The 20,813-nt window shown below is 46.5% G+C and overlaps 1 protein-coding gene across 6 annotated transcripts in view; it reads left to right on the forward strand.

Annotated features, from left to right (window-relative positions):
* Positions 1–20,813, forward strand: part of SEMA4D (semaphorin 4D) — a 756,105-nt gene that overhangs the window by 705,856 nt on the left and 29,436 nt on the right. For all 6 annotated transcript variants that reach the window (XM_085632752.1, XM_085632744.1, XM_085632784.1 and 3 more), the window contains one exon: positions 20,297–20,391. In XM_085632752.1, the coding sequence (XP_085488878.1) occupies positions 20,297–20,391 (95 nt within the window). The remainder of the gene's footprint in view (positions 1–20,296; positions 20,392–20,813) is intronic.

The following is a 20,813-nucleotide window of genomic DNA, read 5'->3' on the forward strand; positions in this document are numbered from 1 at the left end:
CATTTTTCACTTGGATCATGAACAGAGCTTCTATTTGACTGTAATAAAGGTGAAGTCAGCTCTATTTCCCTTTATTTCTTTCTTCCAACTCTTTTCTCATCAAGTATGATCTACGGCTTTCTGGATGCATAGTTACGAAGAGGCATTTGTTACATGTATGGAGTTCGCCCCCGTGTAGTTTTCAAGCATAGCCCTGTTACAATCCATGCATCCCCTTTTCTTAGTGATGTTTGGCAGTAGAGGCACAGGGTAAGATTTCTGAGTTGGTATTATAATACCAGTGCTCCAATCCTCAAAGATCCTCCTAGGCTTTCAAACAAATTCTGCACTCCTTTGACTAGACTAAGTGGCAACAGTGATTTCATTGTTTCCATCAGAGTACAGCGGAGTAAAGCTGACCCTACCTATACAGTCAAAGCTCAAGTGCGCTAAATTTGAGTGACGAGAAAAAAGGCAAAGCAGGCTTCCACTTTTCAGAACATCGCTATTCCCTTTGGAATCATAGTTGGTAAGAGCATGCAATATGCTAGTGAGGTCATTTCCATGTTTCCTTCCTTTATGTTGAGCCCTGTTCTTCAAAATATATCTTACAATATTGTTCTGGGTTGCCCCTGTCTTGGAACTAGTTTCAAAGCGGCTTAAATTTGATTCGACTGGGGGAATGTTAACTGTATGTTTGCTGTCTGTCAATAAGTGCCTTAGTTCTGCTCTTTTCTGAGACAGTGATATATAATTTAAGCCTGAACTACCGGATCTTTGGCCATCATTGATAATGCATTCCAGTGGTTCTAGATGTTGTGATGTACACAATGTTCGAAACACTGGGATTTAATGACCCGGATGCACCTGATAAACTACTCTGGGGGAGAAAAAGGGGACTAATAGGTTTAGAGGTTGACCACGTCTTTTTTAGGTGATTTTAGCGTAACATTTGTATTACAGACTTCAGCATAGGATCTGTCAATATTTTTTAAGTAGAGATGGGATACTTTTTTGCACTTTTGTCCATATGGAGTGGGTCAGCTTACTATCATTTTGGTGGTATGGGTTTGATTCAGTTGTCTATATTTCACAAGACAGGAAAATCGTCATCGATCTTCAGCATTATCCGTGGTGGTTCTTCAGAAGGTGTCATTATTGGACTTTGTTTCCTTGTGACGCTGATGCAATTTGTGATTGCTTTGTGAGTTTTAGCTTTTTGCTTGTTTTTCTTACACAAGATTGTCTCAAGTTTAGAATTACTTCTAGAATTCACAACATCCTGCTTAATATCACAGGATGCCGAGTTCTGTTAAAGCTGATTGAACAGCTGATGAATCCTCTTTTAATTGATGAGCTTTTGTAGATACTGAAGTTTTCCCTTCCTGATTAACGCCGTTTCTGTTTGAAAATGGTTCCACAGACGAGTGAGACGATTTTACTTAAGGTAGCGTTGATTCATTGGTACATTCATTAATTTCACCGTTTTGAACGGTAGTGCAATTGTTGAGCTTTAGACCCTATTTGCCCACTGTAGAAGTCTTAAATGCTGCCGTTTTAGAATGAAAGCGGTTGGATCCCCCATGTACTAAAGCCTTCATCTTTAAGTGATCGATTTCTAATTGTGGTTCCATTGTTCGAAGTAGATCGACTTGCACATCCATTTTATGTGCTTGATGTGACAAAGCTGCTATAATGATTTCTAATGACTTATTGAGATTTCTTTCTGTTCTTTTATTGGACCATGTTCGTCTATGTAGTGCAGCTCTGGTTGCCAGTTTAAGTTGTGAAGTAATTCTTCACTGCATTTTAATAGTTCCCAGCCATCCACGTAATGGCCATTTCAAGATTTACGCTTTTGGTCAGAAGTGGGTAATGAAGGTGTGGGATGAAATAAATATTGAACATGTGTATCTGTAAACTTGTTTTCACGGTTTGAGGAGTGTAAACTTGATACAAAAGGGCAGTTGGCCTTGATTGGCCTGCAACTTTCCAGGGCTATACTACTCTCAAACTCCTCCTTACTTCTGGCAGTCCAAAAGAGGCAGGTACATGCAACATATTTTGGTGAGGTTCATGATTCACTCTGGAATTGAGCAGATGTTTCCTCTTATAAACAGCACTGCGTTTCGCTTTGATTGATGTAAGATTCCTCTCTTTCAATTTTACCCCGATGGACTATCAGGATTTGAGGGAATCTACCTTCTTTCCCACCATAATCCTTCTTCTCTATTTACCTACTTGGTTGCTTAGAGTCCCAGTTATTTACTTCAGATCTTCATGGTTTTAACTCCAGACGACTTTAGAAAAAACATATTTTTGCTGCAAATGTTTTCTCTGTGCCTTTCATTGAAGGTAGTGCTTCAGAAGTAACATTTCAATTCTGCCCTGACATAAAATCATTTCTCGTACTTCAGTTCTTTGACCATGTCCCAAAGGTCTTTATCAAGACCAGCAAACTAGCTCTCTAAAAAAACGCTCAAGGATTCAAAGGGATTGACACCAATGAAGATTAAACAAACTATGAAAAGAGTGGAAAACAAAAAGTAGGAATCGCCATCTCCTGTCCATCAGTGCGATCCACCAGAGGATGTTGTCTCGGTCCATGTAGTTTATAACTTTGACTATGATAGCTCTTGCAGCACCCAGGGGGCAGGCAGGCCACCAGCACTCAATGGGCCTTCTCGGTAAAGAAGCATGACACAACCTCCCATCCAATAGTGTCCCCCAGCCACTTCTCAAGGTGTCTGCAGTCCTGCCATTCTTGAAACCCACCAAATCGCAAATGGCATCCCTGGGATCTACCCTCTGCATCTTCAAGGCGGTCATCAAAGTGCTTTGCCTAGTCGGACAAAATCCGGACTGTGGTACGTAGCTCCTGTACCTCTGTAGTCAGATGCATCAATTTTTCCTCTGTCTCCCAGGATAATTCATTGACTTTTCAAAAGTCCGCTCGCAGTAAGTTCCAGTGTGTGCCTAGACTGCTCTATGGCAGCCAGTATCAGCGTCCCCGTGGGTTCAGGTAGCTCCATAGGTGGACTGCCTGTGCTCTCCACCCCTCGCACAGCCAGCTTGCTGCTCCCAATAAACTGATCAATCTTGAATTGCTGAAAACGTTTGCCACTTTTATCCCGGCCCTTGCAGTGTAGTGCAGTTCCTCTCCTCCTCTGTAGGGCCTTCGTACACCCCAAATTTTAAGTTGTTCCCAGACTAGCCACAAAGAAATATCACCCTTGCTCAGTGCGCAGGGGTGTTGTGCTCCTCCGTGGGGATCCCACCTACATTACAGTCTCTCTAGGATTATCTAGGTGCCCTGGGGCGGAGTGCAGTGCCTCTTGGAGTCAGTACACCCCACAGCAGTGACAGGGGGGAGGCTTTCAGTCATTTATGAGGATGCATACCCTGCAAAACCTCTCACCATACTTGGAGTGGGGGGGTCCCCTCTTCCAATTCACTTCTTCCAAGGTGATGCAACTGACTAGTCATGCAGGGCTGCATGCACACCAGTGCTCTTCCTCCGCACTTGTACCTCTTCATTTTGGCTCACCTTCTCCGTGGCAAGCACAAGGAGGGCAGCCGTCTCCTGCCCACCTCATTGATGCCCGTCACCACCTCCTTTCAGTGAGTCAGGCCTATCCAAGGTCAAGGGGAGTGACTCCATGACCAACACTTTCGCTTGCTTCAGCCAGACCCAGTCTCCAGAGCCACGGCAGACTCCCCCAACCCTCCACCACTCCTCACCTCACTTTTCATGGCCACCGACTGGTGGTGTCCATTCCCAGTGTCTTCCTGCTGGCCCACCTCCTCTATCGCCTCACCACAGGGCCTATAGGATTGATTCTACCGCTGCGGCATCCACTCTGCAATTGCTCCGGCTCCTCACCCGTTCAGCTGCAGGAGCCGTGGCCTGCCACCATCCTGTCACGCGTCTCAGCCGTGACCACTCCCCACTCTTTTGGGCAAGAACTCTCTCTTGTGCGGGGCACTAAACAGAAACACCAAATCGATGACAGACTTTTTGCTGCTTTGCTCATTCACAGTACCACGGTGGGGGACGCAGGATGGCACAGGGTATTGCAGGGGTGCTGTGGAGCCTGGGCTAGTGCGTGCTGTGGGCCATCTTGCTTCATGGCTTATAAAATGTGACATATTTCTGACGTGAGCAGAGGATTCACTGGTTGGAAGTGGAAATAAGAGTTCATGTTTTCCCCCAATTCTCTTTATGTATTTTGAACAGATATAAAGTGTCCCCAAGTTGCATTCGAATCGTGTAATGATCGACCCAGCATGCTCCCCTTGCCCAATTTCACCACCATTACAGGATTTATGTTGATTTTCAGACAGTCGCAAACTTTATTAAGTAGTGAGAGTGGAGTAAGTAGTCCATACACCTTAGGCCTTGGTGTGCTCTCTGGGCAGCCCCAAGATTTTTATATATGTTATTCAGCCGTGGCTCAGTGACCCATTCCATAAGACCACTCCATCGCATAGGGCACTGCCTCCGCCCTCCAGTTCGAACAAGATTACTTTTGGCGAGGAGAAGGCCAAAGGCTAGAAAAAATCTTCTACATCTACTACCTCCTCATTCATCCATCAGTCCTAGTAACATCATTTTGGGCTGAAGTAACACCAGCCTCCCTACTCCTTCCCACTACCAAGGCCAAGATATCACATATGTTGTGCCAATACCCACCAGGGACAGTATATTACATATGTTGCACCAATACCCTTGTATGATTGCACATTCTCATATCGTATGGTAGAATGTTTCAATGTTCACTATACATCTTAGGTAGTGTGGGTCGAGGCCATGCTTAATTTTGCTCTCTGCCTCGTGGGACGGAAGAGTTTACTTTTAATCACTCTGCCATATGCATAAAGCCTCTGCTTTATAAGCTCAGTCAGTCTGTCTCATCTTGTGCAGCATTCTAGAACTGCAGGTAGGCAGGACATTGAATAAGGCAGATGCATAGTCCAATCTGGAGATAAGTAAGGGCCCGATTGCGCGTCTGGCGGTCCACAGACTGGCAGACTCATGGGGGCACAGCGTTGGCTGTCTCCTGACCGCCCTATTATGAGACGGGCAGTCGGACCGACACAGCCCCGCAGCAGCTGCCAGGGAACCACCATTACCTGGCTGTGTTTTGCAGCGGTCAGGAGGCTGCAATATGCCTGGCAGGCCTGCTGCGGTCTGGCCAAGCATATTACGAGTTTCCTTTCCGCCGGCGGTGTCATGGAGGTTTCTTCTCCATGAACACTGTGGCGGAGAGGAAGCTAAGGGGGCCCTGCTGTTGCCCCTGTGCCTCCTCCGCATGGGGATGCACACAGGGGGGTGCTAAATGTGCCCCCTGTGTGCATGCGCTCCAGTTTCTGGATGGCATGGACTTTTCAGTCCATGCCGTGCAGGAACTTTTGGTGTTCCCATTGCGGTGCCTACTTTCTGAGGCACCGGCATGGTAATGCCAAAAACCAGCCCGCCAGACAGGAGGAACATCATAATCTGGTGGGTGGTCTGACCACGGCTTCGGTGCTGCAGCAACAGGGCCGGACACGGTGCCACACCGCCCGCGTTGTAATCAGGCCCTAAGTGTTGGATGTAAAAGAATAACACAACTGTCTGAATGGTCTATAAAGTCTGACATGTGTTTAATCCAAAAATAGCCAGCAAAGCAATCAAAAACAATGCAAGACGATTGCCATTTCAATGAACCAGAGGTTCACCCGTAATCAGTTGCCGCATATAATGCTACAAACCATACAATGTTCACACATTTCACACATTTTATACATTTTCTCTCAATGCAATTGATGAGGAGAAAGACCAAGTTGTAAAACAAGAGTTCGAGGATAACGACCAATGTGAAGGTGCCAGGATATTCTCGTGGAAGGAATGTGAGAAGTCCTTGACAAGATGAAACAAGTACATTTAACAGGAGCTGAAGCCTTTACTTGCTAAATTCCTCTCGTTGTTGTGCCAACCTCAAAACGAGGCTAAATGTGCATTGTGCAACATGAAGTTTACCTTGCTACAGTGCATTTAAATGTGCAGTAAAGCTAAGATTTTAGTCGTCTTCCAGCTGCTATAAAAACAACAAAACAAATGCATAATACAATGTAACAGTACACATTGAGGCACAGAGTAGCATTAACATTTTCATAGTAAACATATATGTATTGTGATACGTATATGGGAAATTTACTTTCTCCTACACTAGCATTCACAGATCGTGTTAAAATACCAGATAGTTCATGTTATAAGATTGTTTTTTTTATTGTGAGAGCGAAGTTAAATTATACAATATCGACAGTAAGTATACTAACAAAACATATTAGAGAGAACATCTTACTTCACTATATCAGAACCTTGTTGTTTTCTGGACAGAGAATTGTTCAAGAAATGAGAAGTTTGTGTCATAGGTCAACAGTTTGAACCTGCAATTGAACTTCACAGCTTTCAGTAACAGCAAATAAATGCACTTCTTATATTTGTATATATTCTTTTTTTGCCCAGTGTTCTTAGCTCACTTTTGGTAGCTAGGCCAGAGCAAAATGGCAATCTAGTGAAAACATTTGTGAGGTATTATGAATGACAGCCCCACCAAGCAATATGACCGGTACGAAATAAAGAATTTAAAGGGCTACAGCAATTTTAGTTAAACGGATAACATTTAAGAAGGCAAACATAGTGATAAAATATATTGTTCTGCAATTCAAAAAAAGGGAGGTGAGAATGGCTATAAAAATAAACAGGGCTAAAAAGTCAACGTTAAATCAAGGGATATGCCAGGAAGCCCATCCTGAGTAAAGTTGGGTTGCACCTTCTACCATGCAAGGATCCTGTTTAAATCATACCTCAGTGCAGCAAGCTAGTAACTAAAGTCTGGAAAAGTTTTATTGAAGTTCAAGGGTCCAAGGTGTGCAGGCTGTTACAATTCCAACACAAAACTGTCAAATGTATGGCTTGAAGAAGTCAAAGCATTTAACAAAAATGAATCAAAGTGAACCAACAATTATTTTGGTGGCCTAGCCACAGGGTGTTGCACCTACAGTTCTAACTTGTTGAGGCATCTTGATGCTGGCTCTACGGGGGGGGGTGGGGGGGGGGGGGTTTGACTACGTTATAGCTCGACATGGCTGGTGGTGTAAATTGAATGATTCCAATGGGTGCGGACAGTTTTACCAAAACCGTACAAGTGGTTCTAATAAACTCAGTACCTTTTGTGAAGGTTTTCTTTGGTCAAAACACTCTATGGTTCAGAGATCCTTGCAGCTTCAAAACCCACAGCTTTTTCAAATTGACTACTCCAGCAAGTCTCTTCTGTAGAAGCTGGTCCAAATAACTTCTGGAGTATGTAAAATAACCTGGCTCTGCACCTCATACTGTAATATTATCTTCAGCACAGAGGTCTAAGTCAGGAGGAAGAACAAAGTGTTCCTTTGTTCCACTGTCAGGCAGTAGAGAGTGTACTGCAACTGCAAGGGTTGTCCTTGTGGCACAGCTTTTCTAACTGAACGCTTGGCAGTGGGGCATGTACCCTGCCCAACAACCACTCTAGTAATGCACAGACTGGATGGTTTTGACATCAGTGAGCGGCGTAGGCAGTAGCGTATCTGAATGTAAGACCGACAAGAACATTAATCTTGGATGTAATTGTAACTAAGTAAAAGTAGGGGCAATGGATCAACGCATTGGTTTGTATCTGCTTCAGTTGTCAATGAACAGACACCACACTGTACACTCTGTGAGCTCTCAGGAATTTAATATAAATGGTCCTATGATGTAAATTAGATGTTCGACTGGCAAACAGCATCTTGATAGCACAGCTCTGTTAAATTAAAACAGAAAATGAGATCAGTGTCAAGATCTATTTTTATCTCACAGTTTGCATCAGTATGTTTTCCACACCCCACTCACTCTCACTCCCGCTGTTTCAATAGTGCCTGGCTTCTCCCTCTGTGCATACTTAAACCTTGGCAGTGGATTTCATACAGAGTAAAGCAGCTTGTAGTTTACACCACTACTCTACCAAGGTTTAGTGGGAAAATTGACAGCAGCTCATCACATTATCCATCGTTTTGTAGTTTAACAGACACTAGGTTGTCTATAGTTTGAAGTGAATGGGCGGGAAGTAAGTCACCAAACTTGCAATTGATGGTCATATTTAAAAGGGGATTGCACCACCAGAACGTCACTTTTACCGGCTTTCTGGTGGCGCAATGCCCCGCTCCATATTTACAAAGTAGCGCTAAGCCACTTTGCCTGGCTTAAAGCCACTTTGTAAATTTGGTACCCTTTCATGGAGATATCTGCGTGAAAGGGGTGTGCAATGGGTGTTGCTGTGGGCTTTCCACCTCAACACCCATTGTTTTTTTACACTGCCGAGATTTACAAGGTTGTGTAAATCGAGGTAGCGCCCAAAACTAACGCCATTCAAAAGCAGGCGTACTTTGGTGCAAAGAGGAGAAATACTTTATTTCTGCAGCACTCATAAAAAGAGCAAAATTCCTTAAGATTGTTTATGTGCAAGAAGGTGTCCCTTTCTCCAAATAAACAATTATTCCCTGCAACACAGAGACCCTTGCACCATGGTGCAAAGGGTGCCTGCGTTGCAGGGATAATTCCCTGCAATGCAGGCACCCTTGCACTGTGGTGCCTGTGTTGCAGGGCATCATACCTGCAGTGCATGAACCTTTGCACTATGACTAAAGGGTGTCTGTGCCGGGGCTAGGCAGCTTTTTAGCGCCAGTGCAAGGGATAACACAGGAGAGCACCATATTCTTCTAAACACCGTGCACCCCTGTGTTTTTTAAATGGCGCAATGCTGTAAAATTGCTCGCAGCGCCACACCATTTCCTTTCAAATATAGCCCTGAATGTCTATCAACTGGGTTGTGTGGTGTACTGATTCATATCATATTTCCAAAAAAGTGATCTCTGCACAATAATGTGTGGAGAGCACTGGTGTTTACCCTTATGGTGACTGATGATACAAAGTTTAACGTGAAAAAGAGTATGGCTAGCTCTTGGAACATTTAAATACATCCATGGGTGCTAAAAATACTAATCTCTTTAAAAAGTAATGCAGTGTAAACGTGTCCTTCATATTTAGCCTACTATTACACAATCGCTATATGGCCATCTGGCCAACTGCACTAGCAACACAATGCTTCAAATTAAACTGCTGACAAGAAACCCTGGCCTTGGTGAGGCACGTGGCATTGCTCTGGGAGTAAAAAAGCACATACTCTATTAAAACAATGAATGCAAGTGCTACAGTTACTTAGCCAACCAGGAATGCTATCAAGAGTGGGAGATGTGTTCAGAGAAGCTAAAGACATCACTGGCAACTGGGTATGAATGAATGCAATGTTAGGGATTTCTATGATTGCTGCGGTATTAATAATGAATTGTCATGTTCTCACAAGACAGAACTTCCAAATGTGTTTGTTGGGATAGGGACACAAACAAGCATTAAAAATGCAATAGGTCTCGCCCTTCATTAAGTTAAAGCCATTTGCTTTTCTATACAATACCATTAGCAAAGCAAATGGCATTAACTTAATCAAAGGCGAGACCTATCGCATTTTCAATGCTTGTTTATTTTGAGGAGGAGAGTACCTGCACTTCTCAAGAGAAATGCAATACCTTTAATAGTAGAGTACCGGCACTTCTCAGACACAAGCAGGTACTCTGCTACAGAGTTCCTGCACTTTTATTTTTCCATTTCAAGCACTGGATAAACCCTCATATAATTCATATCTGCCAACCCACTCGGCGCCACCTTGTGACACACGATATCGGATCCCATCACATGGTCTCCCAGTGAGGAACTGATATCACACAGTGGCAGGGAAAACGAACTGAAAACCACTGTACAGAGTGGTTTTCGGCTCGTTTGAGGCTTTGAACTGCAGAAGTCCATTTAGGGATGTGAAAACACCCCAGGACATCAGCACCAGCCTCAGCAAGTTTTTTTTGGGGGGTGAGGAGCTTGAGGTCGGGGTGGGGTTCAAAAGTGCCTTCTAGGTACTTCTCAGCACAAAGCCCTGACTTCTTACACGGTGAGGTTTTTCTTGAAGTGGGCACGTAAGGAATCCGTCAAGGGAATCCCAACCAGAACCCTTGCCAGTTTCACCATCAGCACGAGTCTGCTTTCAAGACTGGTTTATCCATCACCGAGACAGTCATTCGAAGGAGGCACTTGAAAAGGGGTTGATCTGAGAACGAGTGAAGCAATATGCCATCAAAAGCTTCTCGCCGCTTCCTTCAGGTAGGGTGGCCAGACATCCCGGGTCTGCTCGGACACTCCTGGCACACCAACACTTTTTTCTACAACAAAGAAATATCTCTGTTTTTGAGAGGGTCTGGTAAGCACTCACATGATCACAGGGTGGCACAGGCTCACGTTTCCACCGACCCACTGTTTACACAGGAACAGAAGCAGAGCTATTTAAAAAGCCCACTTGCTGGGTTGCCTCGTCCTTTCCAAGCAGCACCCCACATACCGAGGCACCCTGCTTCACCCCACATACTGAGGCGCCCTGCTTCACCCCACAAACTGAGGTGCCTGGCTTCACCCTATATACTGAGGCACCTGTATACTGAGGCACCTGGCTTCACCCCACATACTGAGGTGCCTCACTTCACCCAACATACTGAGGTGCCTGGCTTCACCCCACATACTGAGGCACCTCATTTCACCCCACATACTGAGGCACCTCATTTCACATTTCTCATTTCCAGCATCCGGGACTTCGGGAGACCACAGTAGGTGCACGGCGATGGCAGCTTCACAATCAATTCGTTTGTAAGAAGCGCCCCCCTCCCGCATCCTGTACAGCGCAGTCACTCAGCCATAGTGTTTGCGCCAAGTGTCCGCTAACGTGTTGACACCGCGTTCCACACACCTTAGCGAGTGTGTAGGTAACCCTATTTTTAATTTTATTCACCACGTGGCACTACACCTTTTTTGCCACTCACTCTTCACTGGTCCTGACGAAAGCTCCCCATTATTATTTTTTACTAGAGAGCTGAAACATGTAGACCCACCACTTAGTCAACTAATAGATAATTACTTCTTTATTTAGTTGCACCACATAGCCTTTTAACCAATACCCTGAGCCGCCAAAATAAATTTTTCTATGGTAAGGATTCTCAGCGGTATTTTTTAACCTTCACCACATCACACTTCTGCACCACACCAGCTCCGCTGTAGTCAGGCGTCGCAGCACAACCGGGAGGCACTCGGCCACCCGGTTGGGGCCCCGATGATGAAGCATGACACCAACCAGGTTGGTGTGTGAGGGGTCTTCTAACCCACTTGGTGGGTTCCCAAACTTTTGCTTCATTTGACCGTACCATACCACACTGGGCGTGTCCTCCTTTGAATAAACTTATCTAACTCCAGGGGATACGGACACAACCCCTCCTTGTTGTCCCTAGCTCTCCCTTTGTTCATTATACCTCATTTCACCCCACATACAGAGGCGCCTGGCTTCACCCCACATACAGAGCCACCTGGCTTCATCTCACAAACTGAGGCACCTCACTTCACCCCACATGCCGAGGCACCTCGCTTCACCACACATGCAGAGGCGCCTCGCTTCACCCCACATACTGAGGCGACTGGCTTCACCCCACATACGGAGGTGCGTCACTTCACCCCACATACTGAGGTGCCTCGTTTCACCCCACATACTGAGGCGCCTCGCTTCACCCCACATACTGATGTGCCTCGCTTCACCCCACATACTGAGGCACCTCTCTTCACCCTACATACTAAGGCATCTTGTTTCACCCCACAGTTTTCCAAGAATGGTCTCCTGTCCATCGATAAATGCTGGGCTGTGCCATCGGTGACTGGTTCTTTCTCTACAAAATCCCCTCAGAAGAACTCAATTATGCTAGTTGTTCTTTCGGCTGGAAGGGTCCACAGGTCGTACTGGGGTCACCCTGACAGCACTAGTGTTGGGTAAAGCACTAGACAAAAAGAAAATGGCGCCTCAATAATAGAATATGCCCTGCCTCCTTTCCATCCCTTCCTCCTGTCCCTTTACCACTCTTTGAAGCACCAGTAGGGTGTCAAAGCATGGAGAGAAACCAAATAGAAAACATCACGTTCCCTCTCTTTCACTGTCACCTGTGAACGGTTTAATGTCCCCTGTTTTCCTCTAGTACTCCTGTCCCCCCTCCTCCTCTATTCCATTACCCCCAAAAGACTACCAGGTCGTCATAAGGCACTATACAAAAAAAGCGGATGCCACGTTCTCTACTTTATTCGGCTCAATTCCTTCTCTAAGCTTTACTCGATCCCGCCCATTACCCCCACAGCGCTTTGAAGGCAGGCCATTATGGATTATGGAGCTGTAACAAAAAACAAGGCCATAACATGAAATGCAAGTGGTGGAGGGGGCTGGGGAGAGGGTAGAACGTTGGCGGGCGCATTATCGAACTCCACCACCGGTGCCTGTCTGACTTAGATACATGTGCAGTGGTGTGGGGGTGACACGGACCCTCCGAGGACCATTGCCAGCGGCCAGCATCCTATCGCACCAGCCCGTGCCCGCTCCCGCAGTGAGGTGCGCACGGCCAGTTGGGGCTAATTATAGCGAGCTCATTAGGCGGCAGAAACTGTGCCCGTGTCTTCAGCTGCGATGGCTCCAGGCAGTAGTTTTCTACTTCTGAGGATGGTGAGGCAGGTGGCACCGAGATAAAGCTATTTCTCCCCGGGTAGAGGAGTGGCACAAGGAAACAGGGCTCTCTGCAGACCCGGGCGTAGTCAGGGTACTGCCACACTGAGGCATCCTTTCACAACTAGGATTGGCACCGGGACTTAAGTGCGGCCGAGGCGGACCGCGATGTGAAAATGACAAAGAGCGCGGTGTCCCTGAAGCGGGCACCGCGCTCCAAAACAAACCTATAAAAAAAAGTAAATAAACGGAGCGCGGTGTCCCGCTCCAAATCAAAGTAATAAAGTGCGGCAAGGTAATAATAAACCTACTGTGTCAACCCACGGGTAAAAGATCCAATCCCACTAGGCGTGGCTAAAAGGAGACAGTGTGGCAACAAGCAGCGATTGGCATGCCTTAGATGCAATCATTGCACAGCCTTTGGCATAATTTGTGACGCCAAACGACGCGCACGAATGAGAACTGAAGGCAGAGCTGGGACACGGCTTTTGGAATCGTATCGATTCCAAGAAACCTCGTATGACGAGGCAGCGCATGCGCTGCTTACGTCATGCCGAGACCTAAAAAGCACTTGAAACTGGAAGTATCATTTAAAAGTTGCTGATCCAATGAGAGTGGGAGGCTGGAGGTTGCAACGAAAGGAACAATCCCTACTGTGATATAAGCATCCATGAGGGGAACTTACCATAGCAAGTGGGCCAAGGTCCCTACCAACTTTATGGTTAGCATTGGTGAGGCTTGAAAAGACAATTGTTGAGACTGAGCATCAATAAATAAATTATTCCAAAGATAACTTTTTCCACCAGCGAAATTTCATCCTCATAATAAATTCATTCAACTGAGTTCTGTCTGGCTCAGTTACAAAGATCAATAGTCACACATAGATGTTTTTCTTACATTTTTTACTGTTTCAATATACTTAGATTGATTAGTGTTGATTTCTCTGATATACCTTTTGGCTTCTTTTAATTGAACTTTGTAAAAACCTTTGATTGTTTGGTTTTATTATATTTATCAATTTGTATGCAATTCTAGTTAATAAATTGTTAACTTTGTTTCCCCCTTGCAACCTGCAATTACATTGCTGACCGTTACCAACCTCTGTTTTCTTGTTTTCCCTAAAAGTAAGTCTTCAGCTATGAAAACGTAGACACAAGGAAACTTAAGGTGGCTTCTTCACATTTCACTTCTGTAACCCTCCCCGCTCCCGCCTCCCAGCTGCTCCGCCCACCCGCGCACTTCGCCTTAAATGGCGACCGTGCGAACGCGCAGCGGTCACGCGCAGCGGGCGTGCCGATTGTGCGCCGAAGGCGCGCCAAAGGCAAGCCCGTCTGCGACCGGATCGCGACCAGCGCCAGGACCCCTGGTCATCGAAGACCCCGTCCGACCCGCAGGACGTACTCAGCCGCCACCCTCAACGCACTCAACACCGGCCGACGTCCAGAGTGCCACCAAGCCACACCACGTCACACCCACGGACCCTTCAGCTGCCACGCCTGCAAGTTCTCCTGCATCCGGACCTGCCTCGCACCAACACCCGCCAAGGCAAACACCAGCAGCACCCACCTCAAGTGCATCCTGCTCAACACCCGCTCCGTCCACAGACATGCCATCGAACTCTGGAACCTCCTAGACGCCACAGCCCCAGACGTTGCCTTCCTCACAGAGACCTGGACGAACGCCTCTTCAGCTCCCGACATCGCCATCGCTATCCCAGAGGGCTACAAGATCGTCCGGAGGGACAGAAACGCCAACCAGATGGGAGGAGGCATCGCCATCGTCCACAGGAGCACCATCCGTCTCACGACCAGCACCGACAACACCCTGACCAGCGCCGAACACCTGCATTTCCAGATCCACACCAACCCGAAGACCACCCTCAGAGGCACCCTGATCTACCGACCCCCTGGACCACGCACACAATTCAGCGAGGACATCGCCGACTTCGTCAGCCCGCATGCCCTCCCCTCCGCTGACTACATCCTCCTGGGGGACCTCAACTTCCACCTGGAGAACAACAACGACTGCAACACCAGCACCATGCTCGACAACCTCGCCAACCTGGGACTCAAGCAACTGGTGTCCACCCCCACCCACCTCGCCGGACACACACTCGACGCAGTCTTCTCTTCCAGCACAGACATCGACTTCAGCCACGCCACAGAGCTTCAATGGACGGACCACAGCTGCGTCCACTTCACCTTCAAGAGAACGACGACCCACCACCACCAGCAACAGGCCGCCCGCAGAAGCTGGAACAAGATCTCAGCAGACCAGCTCGCCACCTCCCTGAGCCAGCACCCTCCTGCCAGCTCAGCGAACCCCAGCCAAGCCGCCGACAACCTCACGAAGTGGATCAGCAACTGCGCGGACGAACTCGCCCCACTGAGGACCCCGCCTAGCAGACCCGGCAGCAAGAAGGCCCCATGGTTCACCGACGAACTCAAGAGCTCCAAGAAGAACTGCCGAGCCCTCGAGAAAGTCTGGAGAAGGGAACCGACACCGGACAACAGGACCTCCTTCAAACTCGCCACCCGGAAACACCACCAGCTGATCCGCGCCGCCAAGAAAACAGCATTCAAGGACCGGCTGGACAACAACGCACACAACTGCAAGGAACTCTTCAACATCGTGAAAGAGCTTTCCAACCCCAGCGCAGGAAACAACGACATCACCCCATCGCAAGACCTCTGCAACTCCCTCGCTTCATACTTCCACAACAAGATCGCGGACATACACAGCAGCTTCAACAACCAACCAACGCACACCATGACCGAACAACCGCCCCCCACCACCACCCTCCACGCCTGGACCCCGATCAGCACCGAAGACACCATCCGCACGATGAACTCCATCCACTCCGGATCACCGACCGACCCCTGCCCTCACCACGTCTTCAACAAGGCCGACGCTGTCATCGCACCCCACCTGCGAGACATCATCAACACATCCTTCGACACCGCCACCTTCCCTGAGAGCTGGAAGCACGCCGAACTCAGCGCTCTACTCAAGAAACCCACAGCGGACCCCACCGAACTCAAGAACTACCGCCCCATCTCGCTCCTCCCGTTTCCAGCCAAAGTCATCGAGAAGACCGTCAACAAGCAGATGGCCATCTTCCTCGAGACGAACAGATCCCTCGACCCCTCACAGTCCGGCTTCCGAGCCAACCACAGCACCGAGACCGCCCTCATCGCCGCCACCGATGACATCCGAGCCCTGATGGACAAGGGAGAAACAGCGGCCCTCATCCTCCTAGACCTCTCCGCGGCATTCGACACGGTCTGCCACCGCACCCTAGTACGGCGCCTCAGCAACATCGGCATCCAGGACAAGGCGCTGGAATGGATCATCTCCTTCCTCGACGGAAGAACACAGAGAGTCCGCCTTCCACCGTACAAGTCAGAGGCCTCCGAAGTCATATGCGGCGTCCCCCAAGGATCATCTCTGAGCCCCACCCTCTTCAACGTCTACATGAGCCCCCTCGCGGCCATCGTATGCAAACACAACCTCAGCATAATCTCCTACGCCGACGACACCCAGCTGATCCTCTCTCTGACCAACGACCCCGCCGCCGCCAGAGCCAACCTGCACGAAGGGATGAAAGAGGTAGCCGAGTGGATGACAACCAGCCGCCTGAAACTAAACTCGGACAAGACGGAGGTCCTCATCCTGGGCTCCTCACCCTCCGCCTGGGACGACTCCTGGTGGCCTCCCGCCCTGGGCACCGCACCCAAACCGACAGACCATGCACGAAACCTGGGCTTCATCCTGGACTCCTCCCTCTCCATGACCAGGCAAGTCAACAACGTCTCCTCGGCGTGCTTCAACATCCTACGCATGCTACGGAAGATCTTCTGGTGGATCCCCACCGAGACCAGGAAGACCGTCACCCAGGCCCTCGTCACCAGCCGACTGGACTACGGCAACGCCCTCTACGCCGGTACCACCGCCAAGCTCCAGAAGAGACTCCAGCGGATCCAGAACGCCTCAGCCAGACTCATCCTCGACATCCCACGAACCAGCCACATCTCCGGACATCTGAGAGACCTTCACTGGCTCCCCGTCAACAAAAGAATCACCTTCCGCCTCCTCACCCACGCACACAAGGCCCTACACGACCAAGGCCCGAGCTACCTCAACAGCCGAGTCAACTTCTACGCTCCCAAACGCCACCTCCGATCAGCCAACCACGCCCTCGCCGCCGTCCCCCACATCCGAAGAGCGACTACAGGAGGAAGGTCCTTCTCCTACCTGGCCGCCAAGACCTGGAACTCCCTCCCGACCGACCTGCGCCTGACCCAAGACCACCTCTCCTTCAGGAAGAAGCTGAAGACCTGGCTGTTCGAGCAGTAGCGGCACCCCCCCCCCCCCAGCGCCTTGAGACCCTACGGGTATGTAGCGCGCTTTACAAGTATCATTGATTGATTGATTGATTGATTTAACTTCCTAGAACTTTTCAATTGTTGTGTGGAATCGCAGCTATAATGTAGTACAATAATGTGACTTAACTTCACATTACCAAATGGGTGTGGTACTCTTGTCAAACCTGTAATCCAGATTCCTTTTGCAAAATACTGAAATACATATTTTACAAAATTAGTTTTACCTTATACCTTTTCTAAATGAAATAGAGTTATGCAATGTCATCTAATATTTCTGATTGGTTTTGCTTCTTGGATTAACTGTAATTTAGGGCCAGATGTAGGTAATCCACAAATACATAATTCTTAATACCGAATTTTACCGATTCTGTATTAAGAAATCGGTATTTCTTATGTAGGTAATGAATCGGTAAAAAATACAGATTCCTTAATAGTCCTTATTACCGATTCGGAAATAAGGAATACCTACCCATTCATTCCTATGGGCTTGGAGGCCCATAGGAATGAATCTAAAGCCATTCTGTATTACCGAATCGGTAATACCGGGAGGTATTTCAAGGGTGCCAGGGTGTCCAAAGGACACCCTGTTGCACCCCTGAAATGTGCCTGTATGCACATGTGGCGCACATACATGCCCTAAGGGCATGGATGTGTGCCACATGCCACTTAAAAAAAAAAAAATCAAAAGTGAATTTTTAAAGGAATTCGTTAATTACCACCATCTTAAAGCACATAAGCACTCTTTTATGTGCTTTCTACATTGCATTTACCGAATTGGTAAATACCGATTCGGTAAATACAGATTCGGTAAATACCGAATCATCAGCTACATTAGGAATGGTTAAATACCGGTCGGTAACCCTGAAATATACTGAATTTCGGGGTTACCGACCGGAATTTAGCCACCTACATCTGGCCCCTAATGTTTCCTGGTATGTGTGATATAAAACAAATTTCTACTTTTTATGACCTTAATCTCTATTCATTTAACATATTTCTACTTTTTATGATTGTAATTTCTATAGTGCATTGTTTATTTTTTTATTTTTTTACAATTAAAGTTATTTTTGCTAGCCCTTCCTCTCTAACAACCCTTAAGAATTGGCCCTGCGCTCTGCCAATGATATGAAAGTCTGAGAAAAAGGAACTTCAAGAAGATCTTTGATGAGCCTTCTTTGTAATGACATTGTGTTATCTCATCTGGACTGTAAATATATTGTAATGTAGTATGAAAATGTGAAATAAAATTAGATATAGTGCAGATTTTATCAGATTTTCCAGGGGGTGCTGGTTGATATAAAGTTGATGAAGGCTATACTTTGGATTTTGCTTCAGTGCACGATTTGACAAGACCATAACTAGTGGTTGAATGTTAACACTCATATTTGAAACAAATGTTTCCTTTGGAGGTTTTGCTATGTTTTACCTTCACATTCTTTAACTTACTTTGATGTTAACATTTTCATGTATTCCTTTTTTACTTGTTTTCCCTCTGCTTTTACGTGTTGGATAACTGTTGTTGGATTTGACTTTTGTTTTTCTGTTCATTTACATCTCCCTACTGTTTGTGGTAAGGAACGAGCTTCTTAAATTGTAGAAATAAATAAACAATAGAGTGTACATAAACGTCTGCAGACACTCCCACATGTTACACTTTTAGGGTAGTCTCTTATAATTCTTTAGTAGCTTTTTCTTAATAGTTAGATTCAATAGGATACATAGATTATTCATAAAGTTATTTTCATCTCTCTACTCCGCATAACAAGATTAAAGAATCCGTATTGACAAGTCAATCACAGTACGTGGATACCTATGTATTCTGATGCAATAAAAGCATTGCAATAACTGATAGTGTACTCCCTAGTGCCCCATCGTCATCCACCTCAGATCTATCCATGAGGTCCTGCGCACCCGATAATGAAACATTAGAGGTAGATGAGCAATCCGGACCTCACTTTTTCTACTGGCTCCTACAGTTGATGTGGAGTCGCATTTCTGTGGAGGGTGACCTGGTCTACTGGAAACCTCCGGAGTCTGCTGTACTGCAGTGAGGATGCCCCCTGGAGCCCAGGAAGCGTATCATCAGAGTGGTAACATTGGGAGCATCAGGGTCTCTCAGCTCAGGATTCGAGGACATTGGTTGGGGATGGGGTAGGTGTGGGATTGTGCAACCAGGCAACTCAAAGTGGGCTGAGCGGGTGGTTTTATAACTACGATTGACTCAGCCCCCTCACCTACTCCTGTTCCTTGCTGATGCACATGACTCATGTCAGTATGTCCATGGAGGCGGCTATATGCTGGTTACGGAAACATAATCGCTGAGCTGCTAACTTACTTTGCAGCGGTCAGGTTTGTGTTTTTCTTTCATCACGAAAGATCTGAAGGCAAGCTGAATTCCCTATCCTGCACAATACCTCCCCTGCAGCCTTGCGAGACCTTGGGTAAGGAAGGCTACCCTTGAATTAGAAAAAAAGAACTATTGATGTAAAGCTCAACACAGCTCTTTTTCAAACAGCTCTGCCATTAGAAAACTTCTTGGTACTCCACTTGTTACTGCAAATATGCCATCTAATTTTGTGTTTTTATGCTTTTGTTTTAAAACAATTATTCTCATGTAAATTGCTCTTCATACAAAATCTTCTCTTAGGAATTTCTCAGTTAAATACACCAGTCATGTTTAGTGATCAGTTGAAACTTCTTGCACCCGAATCCCCTTCGGACAAAGCAATGAACCCCAGTGAATGTTTGACTGAAGAAACAACGCTTGTCTCAGTATTAGGAGTTGAAGCAGTCAGTGAGGATGTCAATAAATACAGTTTCAGTTTATTTGCAGAGTGTGTTCAGAGAGGTCAAGCAGAGTTTATAGAAATGTAGAAAGTAATCCAAGACAATGACCAAGAAATAACCTCAAGCATTGATGGAGCCAAAATCCTTAGGAAGGGTTTGTTTCAATAAAATCTGAGCCAGTGGTTATGTCAGGGAACTAGTTCATGTGTAAACAAATTCATTTCAATTGAGCTCAGGTTCTGCATCTCTGGAATTCTCTGGGATCGTAGGACACATTTCTTTCATTTTGCAACAATTTAACTTGTTTTTTATAGGGTTTTTTTATTTTCTATTCAAGATATAATGTATAAGCTGAGATCAGTTTTTACTTGATATGCCTGCACTATGCTGCAAATTGGAGATTATTTCCTGCTGATGTATGCATACTCTGATAATCTTCATTCTTTTAAACTTCAGAAACTGTTCCCAAAGACTGGCCAATGAATTTAGCAAGCTGGAAAGAAGCGGTAAATGACCATGACCACATGATGAGCAGCTGGAAGAGAACAATGGTGAGTATTCCTTTTGGAGGGGTGGAGAAGTTCAAGTTAGAACCAGTACATACACATTTTACTGAGTGACTTTACAAAAATGTGAAATATCTTTGTGTTACAAACGCAAATGAAAATCACAATTAAATTTGGGAAGACAGTGTTCCATTTACCTATGATATTCAAAACAGTTTGTCCCACCTTCCGTCTACTGCTTTCCTGTAATCTTAATGCTTTCCTCCATATTCCTTACATTTCACCCTTTCTGTCCCTGCACACTTCCGCCTTCTATAAAACAAACATCCTCCAGGTTTGAGTGCCAGTAGTAGTATCTCCCCTGTGGTGGTCCCTTCTCAAGGGCTGTAGTTTAATGCTAGACGTCAACACCTGCAAACCTCTCAGACAAGAATCCCTCTGTGTTCACTCTAACCCATTTGTAATGT

Source organism: Triturus cristatus, chromosome 2_1 (assembly GCF_964204655.1).
Source record: "Triturus cristatus chromosome 2_1, aTriCri1.1, whole genome shotgun sequence".
NCBI classification, from domain to species: domain Eukaryota; kingdom Metazoa; phylum Chordata; class Amphibia; order Caudata; family Salamandridae; genus Triturus; species Triturus cristatus.